The sequence below is a fragment of the Panthera pardus genome, unplaced genomic scaffold (genome assembly GCF_024362965.1).
Source record: "Panthera pardus isolate Hobbes unplaced genomic scaffold, ASM2436296v1 HiC_scaffold_10, whole genome shotgun sequence".
Classification (NCBI taxonomy): domain Eukaryota; kingdom Metazoa; phylum Chordata; class Mammalia; order Carnivora; family Felidae; genus Panthera; species Panthera pardus.
Genome location: NW_026526655.1, coordinates 58,027,249 through 58,048,805, shown reverse-complemented (window position 1 = coordinate 58,048,805; position 21,557 = coordinate 58,027,249). Strand labels below are relative to the sequence as shown.

The following is a 21,557-nucleotide window of genomic DNA, read 5'->3' as shown; positions in this document are numbered from 1 at the left end:
CTATCTTACTATTGCTTTATCATTATAAGAATTACTCCCAAATTTGGAGGAAGAAGTAGCTGTCTTTTCATAGACCGCTGAATAACTGCTCTTAGAGAATGAACATATGTGTAGAATTTACTAGCATATTTAATTACCTTACATTAGAATTTTAAATATACATGTATTACATTCCACACTAAAAGTACCTTAAAGCAAGATTCACTTTATGTCCAAAGAACCTAACAATGTAATTTCTCCCATGGAGGCAATAATTAAACATTTGTGAATAAATGCATTTTGGTAGAGGTCATAATTAACAGATAAGAACATGGACAGTTATCTCCTAGGAACTTATTCTACCACTATCCCCTGCCTGGATTGGTTCGACCACAAATATCCAAATCAAAGAGCAACTACATACAGAATTGCACAAATTGTACAAAACATGTGAAAATGGCACCAAATTTAATCCTAAGTAAAAAAGAACAGTTAAAAGAACCCTAAAAACCATTTAGGATCATGTGAATATTAAAAGGGGGAGAACAAGAAATATGAATTTATGAAGTCTCACATATGATCTACAGATCAAATTTACCAAAATGCTATTAAGAGATTTTTGATCAGATGATATTATTGATGTACATGGATAAAATACATTGAAACTGGTACCTGATATAGGGGAGTTGAACCTTAGCTATCACCTGAGCTAATTTATTTACCTTTAACTAGAAACTTAAAAAAAATGCCAACAGTCATCTTGTCAAAAGGCAGTCACCAGGAAAGGACAGATATATCTATAGATAGATGAATATATATCTATGTATATGAATGAAATAAATTATTTTTTCAACAAATGCTTATAAAATAGCTACTACATGCTAAGTTAAAATTTTTGCAAAATCTATTTGAACCGTTTTCTGAGCCAAATTAAAAAGTTTATTTTGAAAGTAAGTTTTATAGAAAAATTATGATACTACTAGTAATAACAACATACTGAATTCATAATTTCTTTCTCCCAGGCAATTCAGAGTACAACCCCAATGCAAACTGTTATACATGTACACAGTATTTTGCTAAACAACAAGGCTTTGAGCATACAGCTGAATAAAATGGAAAGGCAGTCAAGAAAAGTAGGATAAGATAACCATCTTTCTTAAAAAGTTAAAAAGGGTAACCTGACAGATGGAAGGGAGGTAAACCAGTTGCTTCTATAAGGAATTTAAGCTCTGATATCTGAGAAATCTGTGTTTCTAAGGCTTGAACACTTACCAGAACTAACTTCCTAAGACGTCAGTCATTCTGCATTTAATACATGCATTCACATCCACGATATAGATTACTAACAGATTAAATAGGTACAACTAAGTTATAAAACCATCAGACCACTAGCTCGTCTTACCTTTTTAGTAGTTGAAGAAATCTACTCAACATCAGAAAGTTATACACACATACTCACATTAACATACCTCCAGTGACACTTTAGACTGAATAAAATCAATCTTAATTTCCTTTGCAAAACAGCTTATAACGTATAAACATTCTACCAAAGAGATAATTTTCAATGAAAGCATCACCAAAAGCAAAGCTATTACCAATAAAATAGAAGAGTTCCCATGTTAAATGAATCTTTCACTAAATTATCTCACTTTGTCTCTTTCACCAAATTCAGTGGAACATCACTTTAAAACAAATGCAATGAATGCAACTCTTTCTGTGAAATACATAATAGTGGCATATAAAAACATTTTTTAATTTTTTTTTTTTTTACATTTTTTAAAATTTGTTTTTGAGAGACAAGAGCGAGACAGAGCACAAGTGGGGAAGAGGCAGAGAGAGGAGACAGAGAATCTGCAGCAAGCTCCAGGCTCTGAGCTCAGCACAGAGCCTGACGTGGGGCTTGAACTCACAAACTGCAAGATCATGACCTGAGCCAAAGTCGGACGCTTAACTGACTGAGCCACCCAGGCACCCCTAAAAACATTTTTAATAGCAACAGTCAACAGTTAGTATTCTCTGCACTGATTTCTACTGGTCTCTCTCCAAAATAATATCAACAAAGTATGTTTTAAGAAATTTAAAATCTATTTGAAAATTTAAATTTAAGTGCACTAAAGCTAAATTTCAAATTTGGAATAGTATCAATACTTATGACAAAAAAGAACTTGTACTACATTACCACCACCAAATTGGTACTTCTAAAATCAATTTTTATATGAATTTTCAATTTCCTAGGAAATACTAGTCATAAAAAATTCTGGGAAGTGTAATTTTTATAGCTTTCTTGAATTTATAGAAAAATGAATATCAAATATATGTCCAAAATATATGTCAAATCAGTCTACTTCTCTATATTTCCACTATTAGCAGGTAGACAAAGACACCATTATCTCTCACCTAACAGCTGTCAGTCTACTCCCCGTTTGCACTCTTAGCTCAGTAATGGCTTTTCATCGCTCTGTGAATAAAGCCCAAATACCTGATCACAGTCGACAGAGTCCTAGAGAGTAGGACTCTTTTTTTCTACTTGACAGCATCTCTTACCCTTATTTATCCTTGTTGGTCACTACATGTTCCAGCCACAACAGTCGTCTTTCTGTTTTTAAACACACCCAAACCCATTCTCTCCTTAGGACCTTTATATTTGCTGTTCCTTCAGTTTAAAAACTCTTCCCCCAGGGTCTGCTCCCACATTTTCACGTTTTAATTAAAATGTCACCTTATCAGGGAGGCACAACCTGTCTAAATAGCACCAACCCTGGTAATTCCTATCTTTACCCTGGCTCAGCATCATCAGATATCAGGTAAATTAAGATCATAATCAGATACAACTACATCCTCACCAGAGTGACTAAAATTAAAAGACTATCCAAAACAATCTTCAAAAGGAGAAAGAACTAAATTGGTGAACTTCCCTTTCCTGACTGGAAGCATTATTATAAAGCTAGAGTAATTAAGATATTGTGGTACTAGCATAAAAGCTGACAAACTGATGAAAGGAACAGAGTAGACTGCTCAGAAACAGACCTACAGTTACACAGTGATTTGATTTTCAACGAAGGAGTTGAAGCAAATTAATAGAGAAAGAAAAATCTTTTCAACAAATGATGCTGAAAAATCACATGGAAAAAAAGTGAGCTTGAATTCCTACCTCACACCAGTATATACATATACAAAAACGAGTTCAAGATGAAACAGAGACCTGAATGAAAAAACAAGCTTTCAGAAAAATAAAGGAGAATACCTTTGTGACCTAAAGGTAGGCAAAGATTTCTTAGACAGGATTTCTTAGAAAGCAACAACCATAGAAGAGAAAAAGTTAACACATTAGACTTCACTAAAATTAGAAAGACTTGTTCAAAAGCTTTTATCATGAAAATTAAGATGCCAACCAGACTTAGTAGAGAAACTATTTGACAATGGACTGGTATCCAGGATGGCAACCGTCCAACAAGCACATGAATAAGTGCTCATCTTTTCATCAAAGAAATGCAAATTAAAACTACAGGATATACAATAAAAATGGCTAAAATGAGAAGACCAACACACCACCAAATGTTGGCAAAGATACGGCACAACCAGACCTCTTATACACTCTTGGTAAGAATGTAAAGTGGTGCATCCATTTTTGGAAGACAGTTTGGCAATTTCTTAAAAAAGTAAATACATATCTATCATATGATCCCACCACTACATTCCTATGCATTTATCCAAGAGAAAAGAAAGCATTCATCTATACAAAAGACTTGTACACAAATATTTACACCAGTTTTACTTGTAATAACTGAAAACTGGAAATAAGCCAAATGTCCACATTTAATAATGAAATATTACTCATCAATGAAAAAGAATTTATTGATTACATAACATGGGAAATCACAAATTAATTATGTGGAACAAAAGATGCCAGATAAAAGTACAGACCGTATGACTCTATATAAAATTCTAGAAAATGCAAACTAATCTATAGGGATATAAGGCAGAATAGTGGTTTACAATGGTAGGAGGGATAACAAACGGAGGGATCACAAATGGGCATGAAGAAACTTTTGGTGTGATGAGTATGTTCACTATCTTAATTATGGTGATGGTCTTATGAGCATATACATGTTAAAACATGAAATTGTACATTATAAGTATGTGCAGTTTATTGTATGTCAAATTATGCAATTTAAAATGTCAACTAAAGAAAACAAATAACAACCAATGCAACACAAATGCTTATTTATGATCTACAGTTTGTATCGTTAAGTACTCTGTAATTTGACTACACATTAAATTTATCCTTTTACTGGTGTCTGTAAGTTAGAATTATCATAATAGCAATAGATTAATAATGTAATAGCCTGTTAAAAACACTGAAATATTATTTTTTGAAACAATGCTGATTTTCTGAAAATACTTCACACATGCTCTGTAGTGAAAATGTTAGACTTAAGTACATTAAGAACATTAATGCATTAGTGATATTGTCAGAGGTAAGTATTAATTTTATGAGTTCAGCAAGTAAAATAATTTTCAAGCAAGATAATGTATATTGCATTTCCAATTAAGCAAATTACAATGATTTTTAACCAATAATGGTCAAATGAAAATACTTTTAAGCCCTGGATTTCATCTAGGTATCCACCTTTCCATTACAGGAATTTTAACTTTTTTTCCCCATATTAGATTGTGTATTTTAAAATTCAAATATTCTATTCAGAAAAATGAAGAATTTCTTCTCAAAAATTTTCGAGGTTATTTTTATTCGAACTCCAAAATGTTACAAAAAATTGCAGGAGAATCCTTTTCATGACAACAAAAACTGTCATCAGTGTTTTAATAAATGTGACTATACAAAATGATTTAAAGTAATTTATATATTACCTGGCCACATCCAGGGGCAGTGCATAGAAAGGGTTTGTCATCACTCATATTCCACAGGTCCTTGTATTGCCTATAATAAAACATTAAGAGATGACTTAACATTTTACAGTACAGATTTTTAAAGAATAATTTAAAATGTAGTATTATATGATTTTCACTAAGCTTATTACCTTTTCTACTTCAATGTGAACTAAACATTTTTTTTTTAATTTTTTTTTTTTTTTAACATTTTATTTATTTTTGAGACAGAGAGAGACAGATCATGAACGGGGGAGGGGCAGAGAGAGAGGGAGACACAGAATCGGAAGCAGGCTCCAGGCTCTGAGCCATCAGCCCAGAGCCCGACGCGGGGCTCGAACTCACGGACCGCGAGATCGTGACCTGAGCTGAAGTTGGACGTTTAACCGACTGAACCACCCAGGCGCCCCTGAACTAAACATTTTTACTGATATTTTAGCCCTATTTCCTTTTCATCTTCAATTTTTTTTTTTAAAGTTTCTTTATTTTTGAGAGACAGAAAGAGCAGCAAGGGAGCTGCAGAGGAGAGAGGGAATCCCAAGTGTTCTCTGCTGTCATCATGACATGAGCCAAAATCAAGGGTCAGGGACACTTAACCGACTAAGCCACCCAGGTGCCCCCCCTTCCATTTTCTTATAATGAGTAGACAAATACATGTAGCATGCAGATTTTACACTACAAAAGGAAAAGGTCAGGAACCTGGGTCTGTCAGACTAAATTTTTCCTGTTCAACAGTTTAAGTGAAGAATGAATGAAACAATTAGAAAATCATCACTTTAATCCCCAATGAAATAATGGATCTAGACCAGGTCACCAATGTCTGATGAAACCATTAGCAAAAAAGGTGATGGGAAACAGGTCAACCTTAACATCAGTAAGAATGGGACAATCAGACATTATGCACAAGAAAGTAGTCCAGGGAGGCAGGGTGTGTGTGTGTTGGTGGTGGGGGGGTGGGGGGGTGGAACGGGGTCAAACCTGAATCTAACTGAGCATCTCTAGATCCAGCTACAGGAAATATAGGAGGTAGAAAAACCTGTGAAAACAATCTGGAAGCAGTCAGCCAAATTCTATAGGACAAAGCCCTAGTCACTTCAACAAATAAATATCATGGAGTACACAAGAAGAGAGGAGGTAGACAGGAACTGTTATAAATTAAAGGAGATTTAATAAATCTCCTAAATACTAACTACATGTAAATCCTCTTTTGGATCCTGATTTGAACAAAATAACTAAAAAAATTTTTTGGGTCAAGATTATTTTCCTATTTTTGATTTAGACTTAAAGTTCCCAATCACTCCTATCAACTTGTAAGCTTTCATTGTTTTGGTTTTCTTTCTAAAAATTACATATAACTGGGGCACCTGCGTGGCTCAGTCGGTTAAGCGTCCGACTTCAGCTCAGGTCATGATCTCATGGTTCGTGGGTTCGAGCCCCACATCGGGCTCTGTGCTGACAGCTCAGAGTCTGGAGCCTGCTTCGCATTCTGTGTCTCCCTCTCTCTCTGCCCCTCCCCCACTCACGCTCTGTCTCCTTCTGTCTCAAAAATAAATAAACATTAAAAATTGTTTTAAAAAATTACATATAACGGTATTTGACTCAGCTAAAAATTCAGTAACATTGTTCTTTTTTCAACATTAGCTTGTTAAGCCTTCAGAGCAATGTTTCCCAAAGCATATTCAACAGGGATGACAGCAGCTACTATAGAAACAAGGTATGTAATCAAACAAATTTGGGAAATGCTGGAGGACTTTTTTTCTTTAGGACTTTTAAAGTCTTTAATATGTTCAAGTGAAATGATTAAAGGAGCACCTAGAATATGGCATTTTTGCCACATTCATTTGCTATTTGAAATCCTTTTTTATGTAACATCTCATGGAACTAGTATTATCTGACACTGTAGAAATCAAACCCTAAAATATGTTTATGTTTGTCATAGTTATATGTATTTTAATGCTCCATTTGATACTTTAAAAACATAAGAGGAGTATCAGCTAAACTAATATACCGGATAAGTGTTTTCTTTTAATAGAAAAAAATATTGAAATATTTATCTAGAAATAACTATGAAAATTTTTATAACCTAAAATATGAAAATGGCTAAAAACCCCAAATACTGCATACATACCTGGCAGAATTCACATGTAACTTGAATTTCATAAGTTGAACAACTTATCACGTCCTCTTTTTCATGGCAAGGATACTGAAAAAAATAGTTTTCACACTGTTAAAAATAGTTTTGAAACATTTGAATAATATTGAAATATTTGAATAATTATTACTTTGTAATACTGTCACCCCCAAAGCCTGTCACTATTAAGAATCTTTATAATAGGTAAGAGTAGTGCTCCTACAATATGAATACCCATATAAATGCCTCAAACACAGGATCTATATATCCAACTCCACCACAGAGGATAAAAAAGGAGAAAAAACATTTAATTCAGCTCTTAGGGCTATAGTTGAAAGGAAGCTATTAAAAGAGTAAAAATTCTGGTTTTGGGAGTCTGATGAGAAAGAGGAGATCTAGCATTTCAGAATATCTATTTGGAAAGTTTTTAACTTCTTAAAATATAGTCAGAGGTGATCAAGTTCTCAGCCTAATTCACCAAAATCTATTTGTCCCATAATATCGTTGATCTATATAAGCATCTCTCTGTTTCACAACTTTATAACTTATTTATTTGATAACAGTTTGAGAACAAGTACAACATGTTGGAACTATCCAGGTCAGTGGTCCATTTTCTTTTATTAAAAAAAAATTTTTTTTAACATTTATTTATTTTTGAGAGAACAGAAACAGAGTGTGAGCGGGGGAGGGGCAGAGAGAGAGGGAGACACAGAATGCGAAGCAGGCTCCAGGCTCTGAGCTGTCAGCACAGAGCCCGATGTGGGGCTCAAACTCACAAACCGTGAGATCATGACCTGAGCCGAAGTTGGATACTCAACCAGCGGAGCCACCCAGGCGCCCTGAGTGGCCCATTTTAAAAACTCTGCTAGGGGAGCCTGGCTGGCTCAGTCAGAAGAGCATGAGACTTTTGATTTGGGGTTGTGAGTCTGAGTCCCACGTTCGGTGTGGAGATTACTTAAAAAAAATAAAGAGGGACGCCTGGGTGGCTCAGCTGGTTAAGCACCTGACTTCAGCTCAGGTCATTATCTCATGGTTCATGAATCTGAACCCCGAGTTGGGCTCTATGCAGACAGGTCAGAGCCTGGAGCCTGCTTTGGATTTTGTGTCTCCCTCTCTCTCTGCCCTCCCCAGCTCGCTCTCTGTCTCTCTCTCAAAAATAAATAAATATAAAAAACAAAACAAAACAAAACTTAAAACAAAACAAAAACCCAAACTCTGCTAATACTTCATCTTACAATTACTAAAACCCCATCCCGTGGTGAACAAAGCATATGCTTTTTTTCAAGTTTACTTTGAGACAGAGCGCGCATGTGTGTGCGCGCACGCTTGAGTGGGAGAGGGGCAGAGAGACAGAGACAGAGAGAGAGGGAGGAAGGGAGGGAGGGAATCTCAAGCAGGCTCTGCACTGTCCGCACAGAGCCTGATGCAGGGCTCGATCTCAAGAACCACAAGATCATGACCTGAGATCAAGAGTAGGAAGCTTAACAGACTGAGCCATCCAGGCACCCCCCAAAGTGACTATATACTTATCCAAATAAGCCAGTGATGCACAGAGAAAAATTTTTTTTCTAATTTTGCTTATAAATGTGGTAGCAAGAATGTCTTGCTCAGAAAAACTGGATAATTCCTGTGGGGAAATGTGTAAATTAGCCACCGTTCTGAGTCTTGGGGTCAAGGGTGATCTGGTATAGGAGGGTAGGAAGACAGTTTTTTCCCTGGTTTCCAGGCAAAACTTGTATCTGGTAGGGTTCTATTCCTCTAGTCACATCCAACTCTACCATGCTGTCTGTGAGAAGAGGGAAAAGAACACCAGAATAATCTAAAGGAAATCTGTAAAAGTTCTGCTTCTCTTACTACCAGTAGAATGTGACCTTAATGAGGGCAAGGAACTTATCTTTGGCTTAACTACCTAAAACAGTGCCTATCTCACAATAGCATTTACTCATTAAATATTAAGGAATGAATAGTCATATGATGTGAACAAGTAAGTTTTGTCTACCTTAACAAACTCTTCTAAAACTAGTAAGAAAATGCAGTTATATTGCCATGAAAAATCAAAGCAATATTTAAATTCAGTTAAGTTCAAGAAACATTTAAACACCAAATACATGCCAAGACACAAAGATGAAAAAAGTCTCTGTGCTTGAGAAACTTTCAGTCTAGCAGAAGAAAGAGGAATACAGAAATATAATTTCAATTCCTTTGATAAGAACAAGAGTTAAAATACTATGACAATATACAGGGAGTGCAGGGACAAACCTGACAGTTCTAGAAAGGCTTTCTGAGAGAATTAGCCTGTGGTACCCTTCTCTCTCATCTCTTCCACTCCTGCACCATTACAACTGCCCCCTTCCTCTACAAAAGAAGTTCCTTACCTACATATCAGCCTACTTCCTAGCCAAACAATAAAAATTCCCATTCCTTATTACTATTTTCTAAAACCTCGCTGAGGTAGCTGTAAATACAACAGGTGAAGCACCTTGAGACATAAATGATGATATTTGCTCTGGGAGGTATAAAAACTATCTCTTCCTTAAACTGAATCTCAAGCCTCTAAATCTAGCCTTATCTCCCTTTTACAGCAAGGTTGGAAATACGTTCATAGGGAAAGGAGGCTTTGTTCACTATAAATTGTTGGAACTTCAATGACTACAGACAGAGAATTGTTAATATACCACACAGCTCTCTGGCAAACATCCAAAACTACACTGGTAGGAGAATTATTGTCACGAAGAAGACACAAGAGGATTGTAAGCAAAATTTAAAAGAAGCTCTTTGGTTTCTCTAATTTCACTCTTAACTCTTATTCTAACAGTCCTTTATCTTCCTTGCCCTCAAGATCCCATACCATTGGAGTTTCCTCTTTTCTTCTTTCAATCAACAAATACTTGAGCATCCACTTCCGGCTTGGCACTCTGCTAGATGCTAGGGATGTAGTGGGGAACTAAGATAGGTACCTGCCCTCAAGAAGCTTCCAGGATAGTGAGGAAATTTACATCAGCTAATCTAGCATGCAACTCAGACCTCTTTCCAGGTTTCTAAGTCAATTCCACATGTAAACATGTATGTGTGCCCTAAAATATATTTCTCTATTTCTTTGCTATAAGGCATTTTATTTTAGAACCCCCAACCTTTTTTTTCATGTTTATTTGAGAGAGAGAGAGAGAGAGAGAGAGAGAGAGACACACACGCACGCATGCACGCATGAGTGGGGGAGGGGCAGACAGTGGTGCTGTCAGCACAGAGACTGACACAGGGCTTGATCTTATGAGTGGTGAGATCATGACCTGTGCCAAAATGAAGAGTCAGATGCATACCAACTGAGCCACCCAGGTGCTCATAGAACCTCAACCTTCAACCTATACTTTGAATGTTAGTATACTTTGAATTTTGTTTGTTACAACAGAGCCAGAGCAATTTCCGGTATTAGATATCCTACATAAATTAGCAGTATTACAAAATTCTGAAAAACTTTTAAAGCAAAAGTCTGGGGTTCAGAAGAAGGCCATTGTTATTTCCTGATAATATGAACTAAATTACCCCTACTAAACTAAGATATAGTAAGGAGCTTTAAATTTGCTCCCATAAAAATACAGAAGAGCAAAAAGAAAAAAATAAAGTCACCCAAAATACCATGATTTAGGGACAACTACCATTCAACATTCCAGAGTACATATTCCAGTCTTATCAATGTATGGAGATATGTAGCTTTACAAACTGTAGAAACAGTGTTACAACTTTCTTTAAATTGCAATCATCTAAATTTTGCTACATCATTAAATAGTAAGGTCATTAAGTATTGTATATAATTTTTAATTGTTATCTAGTATTCCAACATATGGTTGAGATATATTCATAATTAATTTTCTATTAGTGGATTTTTTTTATCATCAACAAATATCTTTGGCAGCAAATCTTTGTGGAGTATCTGTAATAATTTCCACGGGAACAATGTCTAAAAATGAAATGAAATTACTATGTCAAAGAGCCCAGCACCTCTTCTACCATGTCTTCCTGGGCCAGTGGGAATACCCCGAAGCGGCCTACTGGAACAGCTCAGGCTGGAGGCTGGAACTCCCGCAGTAGCACATGCAGAATACCTGCAGGGATGTCCTGCTGGTAGGTAAGTGTTCCAGCTGGAAGCAACCCCTTCCAGGAGCCCAGATCCTGTGCTTTATTCTAAAAGCTGTGGGGAAAAAAGTTCGCTGAGGAATGCATTTAAGCACAAAGTGATGAAATGACTGCTTCCAAGTCTCAAGAAAACACTTTTCTCCAGCCAAATGGCTTTTAGATATTTCAGACCTTTCCTGTGGTCTGGTCCTATAACCAATATTCTACAGAAATTGATGAGTTTCTATTCAGGTAAGGAAACTGGGTGAAGGCCATTATTAAACAATAATGGCCTGATTCTTCTGGTAAAGTGTTTTTTATGTTTAAGACAAAAAAAATGTTACCACCAAATATACCTCTTTCCTAAGTGAATTACTAGTGTTGCTACACCTGGAATATTATGTTTGTTTTATTTACTGAATGTTTCTTTACGTTTTGGGAAGGAAAACATTTTTGTTTGTTAAAAAACTGGGGGCACCTGGGTGGCTTAGTCGGTTAAGCATCCAACTCTGGGTTATCGGTGCAAGTCTTTATCTCACAGTTCGTGGGATCAAGCCCAGCGTCAGGCTCTGTGCTGACACTGTGGAACCTGCTTGGGATTCTGTCTCTCCGTCTCTCTCTGTTCTTCCCCTATTCTCTCTCTCTCAAAATAAATACACTTTTAAAAAATTGAATATTTGTAATTTGTTGTTCCTGAGATTTTTTATACCATAACAAAACTTGTTCTTTTCTCATGAATTTACAGTTTCTAAATGAAGACAAGCAAGTATAAAACTGGGGAAGAATAGACTTTATTAATCAAATGATGTCTTGATTTTTCTAAATGAGAAGATTGTTTTATTTGTAACACTAAACATGGGAGCAGTTTCTTAGAAAACTTGTTTGGAAAGATTCATGGTGTATTATGTATCAGATTACCCTATCCTATGTATGAAGATTTGATCTGTGTCTTAAGTTCCTCTACTTTATAGTTATACTTAAAAAAATATACTACATTATTTCATGTCTTTAAAAAATGTTTAAATGTGAGGGGTGCCTGGGTGGCTCAGTCAGTTGGGCGTCCAACTTCAGCTCAGGTCATGATCTCACTGTCCATGGGTTCGAGCCCCACATCGGGCTCTGTGCTGACAGTTGAGAGCCTGGAGCCTGCTTCGGATTCTGTTGTCTCCCTCTCTCTCTGCCCCTCCCCCGCTCAAGCTCTGTCTCTGTCTCTCTCAAAAATAAATAAACATTAAAAAAAATTTTTTTTAATGTTTAAATGTGATCTTAGAACACTGCAAATGATTTAAAAAAATAATGTGAAAATACTACAACCTAAATGAATTCTTAATGTCACAAGTGTTTAATGATGTGCTTTTGATTTAATTTGGGACACTTTTAAAAGGATACTTTGTGTTTGTAATCATCTTTGATGAGTTTGGAAATAAACTTTCTGCTTAATTAAAAAAACAATAAAAACAAACAAAAAAACAATTAAAAATTACTGTATCAAAGTGAAAGCATATTTTTAAGACTTGATTTACACTGTTAACTGCCCTCCAATATAGAGTACTGATTTCTCCTTTACCAGTAGTGTACAGAAAGACCTCATTTCTTCACACCCATACCAATAGTGAATATTACTTTTTAACATTTTTGTCAGATTACTGGAACAAAACCCTAATTTTAAAGTTGCATATTTTGACACACTTAGGTTATAATTTTTCATATAATTATTATTTGTAGTTCTGTGAAATGTTTACAATTGCCCATTCTTAAAAATAATAAAATCTTAGTCCAAAATTCTCTCTTGACTATAGATCATAGGCTTTCTTATCACACAGATTTCTGATCATGTACCTTATTGTATTCCTGATCTAGTCCTGACTACCTAACCTACAAATGAGGTCCCAAAGGGTGAAATGACTTACTGCTAGGTAAAAAATGGGACAAAAACATTTTTAATGCTAGACTGTACCTGCCAGCTGGTATGCCTTGCTATACTATGTTTATCAACTGTTACGCCTTGCTATCCTATGCCTACCAACAATCTAGAAATTTTATGTAAACCATCTTTTAAACATAGTATAGAAAGACTCTTCTAGGACTTCCAGAATTATTCAACAGACCTATTATCAAATAAATCACACATAATATGAGATGCCAATAAGAAAATAGTAAAGAACACTTCCAGGAACAATGAATAGAAGAAAATGGGAGAAATTAACTACCTAACATTTCTTATAACTTAAAATTAATATGGGGTGCCTGGGTGGCTCAGTCGGTTAAGCGTCCAACTTTGGCTCAGGTCATGATCTCAGTTTGTGGATTCGAGCCCCACATCGGGCTCTGTGCTGACAGCTCAGAGCCTGGAGCCTGCTTCAGATTCTGTGTCTCCCTCTCTCTCTGCCCCACCCCCACTCACACTCCGTCTCTCTCTCAAAAATAAATAAAACATTAAAATTAATATAAAAGCCAAGCCTCCAGAAAAAACATATATTTTGGTGTCTTCATGAGAGGCAGCTTAGACAGGCTAGTGGGGAACAGACCAGCGCAGAGTGTCACAGTGTGGGCAGAGTGAGAAAGTTGTCCATGGCAATGGAAGGTGGCTGGAGGGAAGTCTGAGGAGGCAACCACATGAGGTAAGGAACAGAGATGGTATGAGTCTAGCACAGGATACCAGGGCCCAAGCTGGAGAACATCTAGATGATGATGAGAAGTGGGTGTGGTGGCAACAGGTGATTCATTATGTACAAATACAAGGAATGACAGAATAAGATATATCAAGGATGTAGGTGAAGGGAAATTTACACTATAGGTGAAGGTAATTATAATACAGAATGAATCCTGGCAATTAGATGAAATTTAGAGATATTGGTGTCAACTCCTGACTTTCAAAAGAGATATAAAGGTACAGAAATATAGACGATAAATATGTGTGTGTATATATCTGCATACATATTCATGTATTTCCCTAGCTGTGTCTAGTGAGGGGGGCCTGAGAACACAGATACCCCCAAAGCAATACACCTACTAGGCACCCAGATCTTGATGTCTAAATACCATTCTCTACCAAAAGGAACCTGAGCTCTTTCAAGAATTGTCTGATTCCAGGGCTAGGGCAGGGCAAGTACAGGATGGCCCTTGAATATCTTGTGCAAGAAAATTAAGAAGGACTTATGAATTTGGCCAGAAAGTGGCCAGATCTGAAACAATTTGAGAATCAAAATCAAAGATGATAGTAATGGATCATACTGTGAATAAAACAGGATCCCATTAATCCATACTGATACAAAAGAATAAACTCAGCATTTGATAAGACAGGATATTTATATCCTCTCAAAGTATTTCCTGATAAAATATATCTTAATTATAAAATCCTGGCAAATATTACCTTACTCAAATGATCCAAGTTAAAATTAGAAATAAGAAAAATCGATATGCAATAAGGACATAGCGTCATTTCTACAACAGTAAAACAAAGATACACACACCTGTATCTAATCTACACAATATCAGATACCTGTCTCTAATATCACACAACCCCAAATTGAGGTAAACTCTTCAAAATAACTGGACTTTAATCATCTAGTCACTAGTGCCCAAGTCACAAACTCAAGGAAAGACTGAGGAACTATTTCAGATTAAAAAAGACCAATGAGACATAACAACTGCAATGTGAATTCTAGACAAATCTTTTGGATTAGAACTGGCAGAACTTTTTTTTTTTTTTTTAGAGAGAGAGAAAGCACAAATGGGGTAGAGGGGCAGGGGTTGGGGAGGGGAGGGAGGGAGAGAGAGAGAGAGAGAAAGACAGAGAGAGAGACAGAGAGAGAGACAGAGACAGAGACAGAGAGAGAGAGAGAGAGAGAGAGAATCCCAAGCAGGCTCCATGCTCAGTATGGAGCCTGACGTGGGGCTTGATCATGACCTGAGCCCAAATCAAGAGTCGGATGCTAAACCGATTGAGCCACCTAGGCACCCCACAACTGGTAAAACTTAAATGTGATATGCAGATTAGATGTAGCAATATATCAATGCTAAATTCTTGGTTTTCGGGGCTGTATTGTGGTTTTGTAGAAGAATGTATTATTGTAGAAAATAAAGTATTTGGGGTAATGGGACATAAGGCTGGCAACTTTTAAATGGTTCTATACTAAAAAATTAAAAAAAGAAAAACTTATAGAAGGTATTTATAATGATATGCACTATAATAATTCACTATATATCCATTATATAGTATCATATGGTGTTTAGGAGTAGTTATGAGAAAAATACTACAAAACATGGATTCTCTAACAATTCTCTACTCATTTCTGGTTTATAACTTTCATGTTATAGAGATCAAAGAATAGAAAAATCACATCTGTATTGCAAGGTTAAGAGCAAAGAGAACCTTACTATGGTAAAAATATTACCCTGTACCTGAATATTCAAAGAATGATATTAGACAATTATTTGTCTTATTAGTTCCTTTTTTAAAATACGACATGAGTTAAGCAAGGTAAGATGATCCTATAGACTATAATACCACTACTCCCATGCTATACAGAACTCTATCATTCAAATGATTCAGCTGATAAAAAATACATGCTTTTCTTAAATCTCTATCAAAAACGAATTAAGAAAGAAACCAATTTACTTCACAGAAAATAGTGTGGGTAAATGAAGCTTTAAAAATGGGACAGGGGTGCCTGGTTAGCTCGATGGATAGAGCATGCGACTCTTGAGTTTGAGCCCCATGTTGGGGTAGCGATTACTTAAAAATAAAATCTTAAAAAAAAATGGGAGGGAGCAAGTCAATTTCTGGTACTAACTTCAAAAATCTCTAGATTCTTTTTTTTTTTTTTTAATGTTTATTTATTTCTGAGACAGAGAGAGACAGAGCACGAGTGGGGGAGAGGCAGAAGAGAGGGAGACACAGAATCAGAAGGAGGCTCCAGGCTCAGAACTGTCAGCACAGAGCCTGATGTGGGGCTCAAACTCACAACCCTAAGATCAAGTGTCCATACTCTCCCGAATGAGCTGGCCAGGCACCTCCAAAATCTTTATGTTCTAAAATGTGAATTTTAGGGGCTCCTAGGTGGCTCAGTCGGTTGGGTGTTTGACTTCGACTCAAGTCATGATCTCGTGGTTTATGAGATCTGCGGCAGGCTCTGTGCTGACAATTCCGAGCCTGGTGCCTGCTTCGGATTCTGTGTCTCCCTCTCTCTCTGCCCCTCCCCTGCTTGTAACTCTCTCTCTCTCAAAAATAAATAAACATTAAAAAAAATAGTTAAAACAAAATAAAATAGAATGTTAATTTTACTGACCCTCTTAGCTACAGAACTGTAAATGTTGTAATTTCTTACCTTCAAAGCATGTACTCAAGTTTCAAAGCAGATTTCTAAAATACGGATAATACTAAATGTTACATACAACGTACAGCATTCCCAAGCATTTCTAATACAACAAATTTATTTTGTAAAATGTATTTGGAAAACATCTGACTGCCTATTTTGTATCTTATACCATATTGAGAATAAGAGATACGGTCTTTGCCCTCAAAATCAGATTAGTAAGGGTAAACAAGTATAATTCAGTGATATAATAAGTATAATATATAATATTTATATTATACAATTCAGCAACATAATAATAAAGACATGCACAGGCACTATGGGAACATAGGGGCTTAAGGAGTATACTGGAGCTGGCCACCTCTCCTCAGCACCCATACTGCCCTCTTAGTGAGTCTGATTACCAGTAAAGGGCAATCCTATAATATCCATGACCTTGACATACTTGCCTCAGGTGAATCAGGGGACACCTAACCAAGTTAAGTCCATCAGATTACCTCTTCAGGAAATTTGTAAAAAGAAAAAAATCAGGCAAACAGAAGTGAGCACCAGAGATTCTAAATCATACTCAGGACTGGTAGACATTTATAGTCATGTTCATACTGATAAGAAATTAATGGGGGTGCCCGGATGGCTCAGTTGGTTAAAGCACCGACTTTGGCTAAGGTCATGATCTCATGGTTCGGGAGTTCGAGCCACGCATCCAACCCTCTGCTGTCAGCACAGAGCCCACTTCAGATCCTCTATCCCTCCTCTCTGCCCCTCCCCTGCTTGAGCACACATGTGCATCCTCTCTCTAAAATAAACATTAAAAAAAAAAAAAATTAATGAAAGCCAGAACCAAGAGTAGGCACAGAAAAACAGAGATGAGAAAGCATGCAGCCAAGAAGAAGGAAAGAAGTTTCTGTGATGCCTATGTTTTCTGTGGCTGAATTATGCAGGTCTTCTGTATTCTGAGTGTGAGCTCTTTTTTCTTTTTGAACCCTGAATTTATCTGATTAAGTTTCTATCCTCTAACCAAGACAAGTACCTAGCCAAATGTGGAGAGAGGGTCTGAGAAGACCTGAGAAGGAAGAAATGACTGTGTGTAGTCTCAAAGGAAGAGGCATCAGCTAGTCAAGGATGATGTTTTCAGCAGAGAAGACAGCATGTAGAATCACAATAAAGCAGAGTACACTGAGGGAAGGCTGGACCCCTGAAATGTGGGATATAAGGTTGAAGGGAAGAGAGAGAAGGCCAGAAAGTGAAGCAAATCTTGAAGGGGCTTTATTATACTGGTTAGGAGTTTGGATTCCACCCTCACCACCCCCATCCCACTGCCACTCTGAGGTTATAAATATAGGCCTGTGCTGAAATGTTGAACCAAGCAAGTTTTTCATATTTTCAAATGGTTGGGGGTAGGGGTGGGAGGAGAATAAGCAACAGAGACCACATGTGGCCCCCAGGAAGTCTAAAATATTTACTATCTAGCCCTTTAAAGAATAAGTCTGCTTATTAAAGAATAGAATAGACTTAAAGAATAGAATAGAATAGAATAGACTTAAAGAATAAGTCCACTGTAAAAAATGGAAAGATTTTAAGATGATGAACTAGATAATCAAAGGGGAATTCCTGCAAGATCACTAATAGAAATGTGAAGGATGGATTAGAGAGGGCAAAACTATGCATAAGAAAGCCAGTACAAACTACTGCTAAATTCAGAAAAGAGAACGACGATTTGCACATCAGCAGTACCAGTCAAAATGAGAGCAAAGGACCAGTTATGAAAAAAATGTTTAGGATAAGGCTTCAAATCCATAACATTGTCTCCAGACCTTTGCATGGACGGACCCCTGCCTCCTCCTACCCCAGTCTATGCTATCCCTTCATCTCCTTGGCTCCAGTTTTATGTCGGCTTTTAATCAGCTCCATGTGGAGCCTAGAATGCTCTCATTTCCTACTCACCCATCTCTTTCTTAGTAAACACTGCTCACCCTCCATCCACTAACCCCTTATACTCTGAAATTCAGATCACTCATTTACTTCATCCTTTAGTTAATAAATATTTATTGAGTACATGCAAGAGGGGAGGAATTGTGTTAGACTCCAGGATACAATGATACACAGTCCCTGCCCTCGTGGAATTTATGCTTTATGTAAAATACTTCTAACCAAATCAGGGTTTGAACATTTAAGTTCATCAAGTAGCTCAGAATTTATTTAACATATATATCAGTGTGCAAGAAAACGTTTGCCATCCTTTTCTCCTTAAAAAATTTCCTGTTTAGGGGAACCTGGGTGGCTCAGTCGGTTAAGCGTCCGACTTCAGCTCAGGTCATGATCTCATGGCTTGTGAGTTCGAGCCCCACATCGGGCTCTGCGCTGGCAGCTCAGAGCCTAGAGCCTGGAGCCTGCTTTGGATTGTGTGTCTCCCTTTCTCTCTGCCCCTCCCTGCTCGCACTTTGTCTCTCTCTCAAAAATAAATAAACATTAAAAATTAAAAAAAAAAAAAATTCCTGCTTAAAACTTTTTACTTTTTCAGGGGCACCTGGGTGTTTCAGTCAGTTAAGCGTCTGACTCTTCACTTTGGCTCAGGTCATGATCTCACAATTTGCAGGTTCGAGCCCATGGACATACCAGGGTCCACACTGACAGTGCAGAGCCTGCTTGGCATTTTCTCTCTCTCTCCCCCCCCCCCGCCCCCCGCCCTTCCCACATGCCTTCTCTCTCAAAGTAAGTAAATATATTTAAAAAATTTTTCACTTTTTCAAACATAATATTTATATATATATGTGTGTATGTATATATATATATATGCAGGTACACACACACATATATATATAAATATTTTCCAAATTTCATCAAAATTAGAGTAACTGTATTTTACACATGGTTTCACTTTCAGTCTGAACCTTCAGATTAAGGTACAACAGCATAGGCCAATCTGCTTGTATATCTTGATGTATCTGACAAAGTCTACCACTAGACCATTATGTTTTAAAAGATCACATTTATTACATCAATATTTCCCTTCCATTTTTAAAAGCTATATTCCCAAACTATAAATGTCTTACAGCCAGAAACCACTGTACTTTGTATCTTTAACATCACCACACTGGGGCTGATACATAGAAGATGTCCAAAAAGGATGTATTTGAAGAACTATACAATTTCCTATTAATGTTTCTGTTCAGTACAAATAATCACTGAACTAAACTTAGTTGATTTAATTCAATCCAAAAGCAAGTAAGTTTTGACATTTTAGTTAGCTTGTATTTAGTTAGCCTTAAAATGGGTAATACTTTTTGTCCAAAAAAATTTTGCAGTATAGAAAATACTTCGGGGAGCCTGGCTGGCTCATTTGGTAGAGCAGGTGACTCCTGATCTTGGGATCATGAATTCAAGTCCCATGATGGGCCTAGAGTTTACTTAAAAAAAAAAAAAGAAAATACTTCAAGGATTAACTATTGTTACTATCCTTTATAAAATCTTCGGAGAATTAGGACTTTCATATGGGGGCCCTTTACTATAGAGGATTCCCTAGTCAGATAAGTTTAGGAGGCTCTGAGTTAAAATTTAAAAATTTAATGTAAGTCTTCAGTGTGCTTTAGATGCAGAAATGCACTGTAGCTCCAAAAGGACATTTCCAACTTTGCTGAACCTCCAATTTATGTATGTATGTATGTATGTATTTATTTACTAAACACTATCAATAATATGATAGGACACTAGCATCCTGAGGATACTATCTAGAAGCATCTGTTGAATTCAGTAATACTTGAGAGATAATCGCAAAATAAAGAACCACTTTTGCATAAAAGCTTAAAGTCTCTTACCTTTCTAGCTGGTGGGCCATGGGCTTTATTTGCTCTGCTGCCAGGAATCCTTCAGCTCTAATTAAGTAAGCAGTACTTCTCAAGTTTCCATCTATGTATCCCTAGGGCAAAGGAGAGGCAGAAAAGAGTGAACCCCTTACTCTGTGATACCTAAAGAAACAGACGCATGCAGTTAAACTCCGATACAAAAAATGTTAAGTATTTACTTTATGTTTTAAAATGTATGTAAAGTTGGCCTTCTGTTCCATTTTTTTCTGATATAAAAATTAAGGTTCCCTTCAAAAGTTTCAGTGCTCCAGGAAGGTGTTTATCCTATGGTCTCCTGTAACTCCCAGCAAAATGCCACCTATCCAGAGGTATAACAGTTTCAAGGATGGAAGTACAGCAACGGAGTCTTGGTGAAAGGGGAACATTGAAGCTTTTCACCACAACAGAAGGGAGAGGTAGTTATAGATGACAGGTGAAATGGCAGTGCTGAATCTGCTGAATCTTAGAGTGGAGACGAAAAGTTTCTCCCGTGTCAGTGCTGCAACATAACATCAATGGGACCCAGTTCATATGCTTTTCATTTGGTAACAGCTTGATTTTTTTATACCTGTATCAGTTGGATTAGGTTCAGCTATGAGTGACAGAAAACTCAAAATTAGCAATGGCTTAAATGATTCAGAAGTTTTTTTCTCTCACATAAAAGCACAAGCAGTCTGGAACCATGATCATTAGGAACCCAGGCTCCTTCTATTTTGTTGTTTTGCCATCCTCAACATGTGGCGTCCACTTCATGGTTTAAAATAACTGTTTAAGGTCTAACCGTAACATCTGCTGATCAGATAGCAGGAAGGAGAATGAGATGAGCAACAGCCTCCCTTAAGGAAACTTTTCAACAACTCACAGGAAACTTCTATTTACATTCCATATGCCAGAACTTAAGTCACATGGTTATACCTGAGAAATACATTCTTTATTTTGCCATATGCTCAGTTAAAAACTGGAGCATCTATAATAAAGAAAAAGAAGGAAATGAATATTGGTCAACATTTAGGCGTCACTCTCTCACTCTAAAACAGAAGATGGTTGAATACCTTGTGGAGATGCCTTAGTAGTCCACTGAAGGGAGCTTTCGAAAGCAGAAAGTCCTGCCAGTGGACAAGGAGCAAGACCAGTGTTCGTGAGAACGTCTCTAAATATGCAAGGCCAATCTGTAGGTGACAAACAAGGGAAAAATCTGAATAACAGAATAACAATATAAGAGCAAAGAAACAACCTAAACAGTTGTGGTTTGGGAGGATAAACTCACATAAGCAGTCCACAAAACTCAGA

General features: G+C 36.8%; 1 protein-coding gene across 7 annotated transcripts in view; it reads right to left on the bottom strand.

Annotated features, from left to right (window-relative positions):
* Nucleotides 1-21,557, bottom strand: part of ATF2 (activating transcription factor 2) — an 81,287-nt gene that overhangs the window by 45,119 nt on the left and 14,611 nt on the right. For 5 of the 7 annotated variants that reach the window (XM_019460149.2, XM_019460166.2, XM_053907542.1 and 2 more), the window contains exons 2-5: nucleotides 21,320-21,436; nucleotides 20,241-20,341; nucleotides 6,995-7,069; nucleotides 4,849-4,918 (exon numbers count right to left, since the gene is read on the bottom strand). In XM_019460149.2, the coding sequence (XP_019315694.1) occupies nucleotides 4,849-4,918; nucleotides 6,995-7,026 (102 nt within the window). In that variant the 5' untranslated portion in view covers nucleotides 7,027-7,069; nucleotides 20,241-20,341; nucleotides 21,320-21,436. Of the gene's footprint in view, nucleotides 1-4,848; nucleotides 4,919-6,994; nucleotides 7,070-16,437; nucleotides 16,473-20,240; nucleotides 20,342-21,319; nucleotides 21,437-21,557 lie in introns of all 7 variants that reach the window. The other 2 variants (XM_019460164.2, XM_019460158.2) reach the window with 2 other exon arrangements.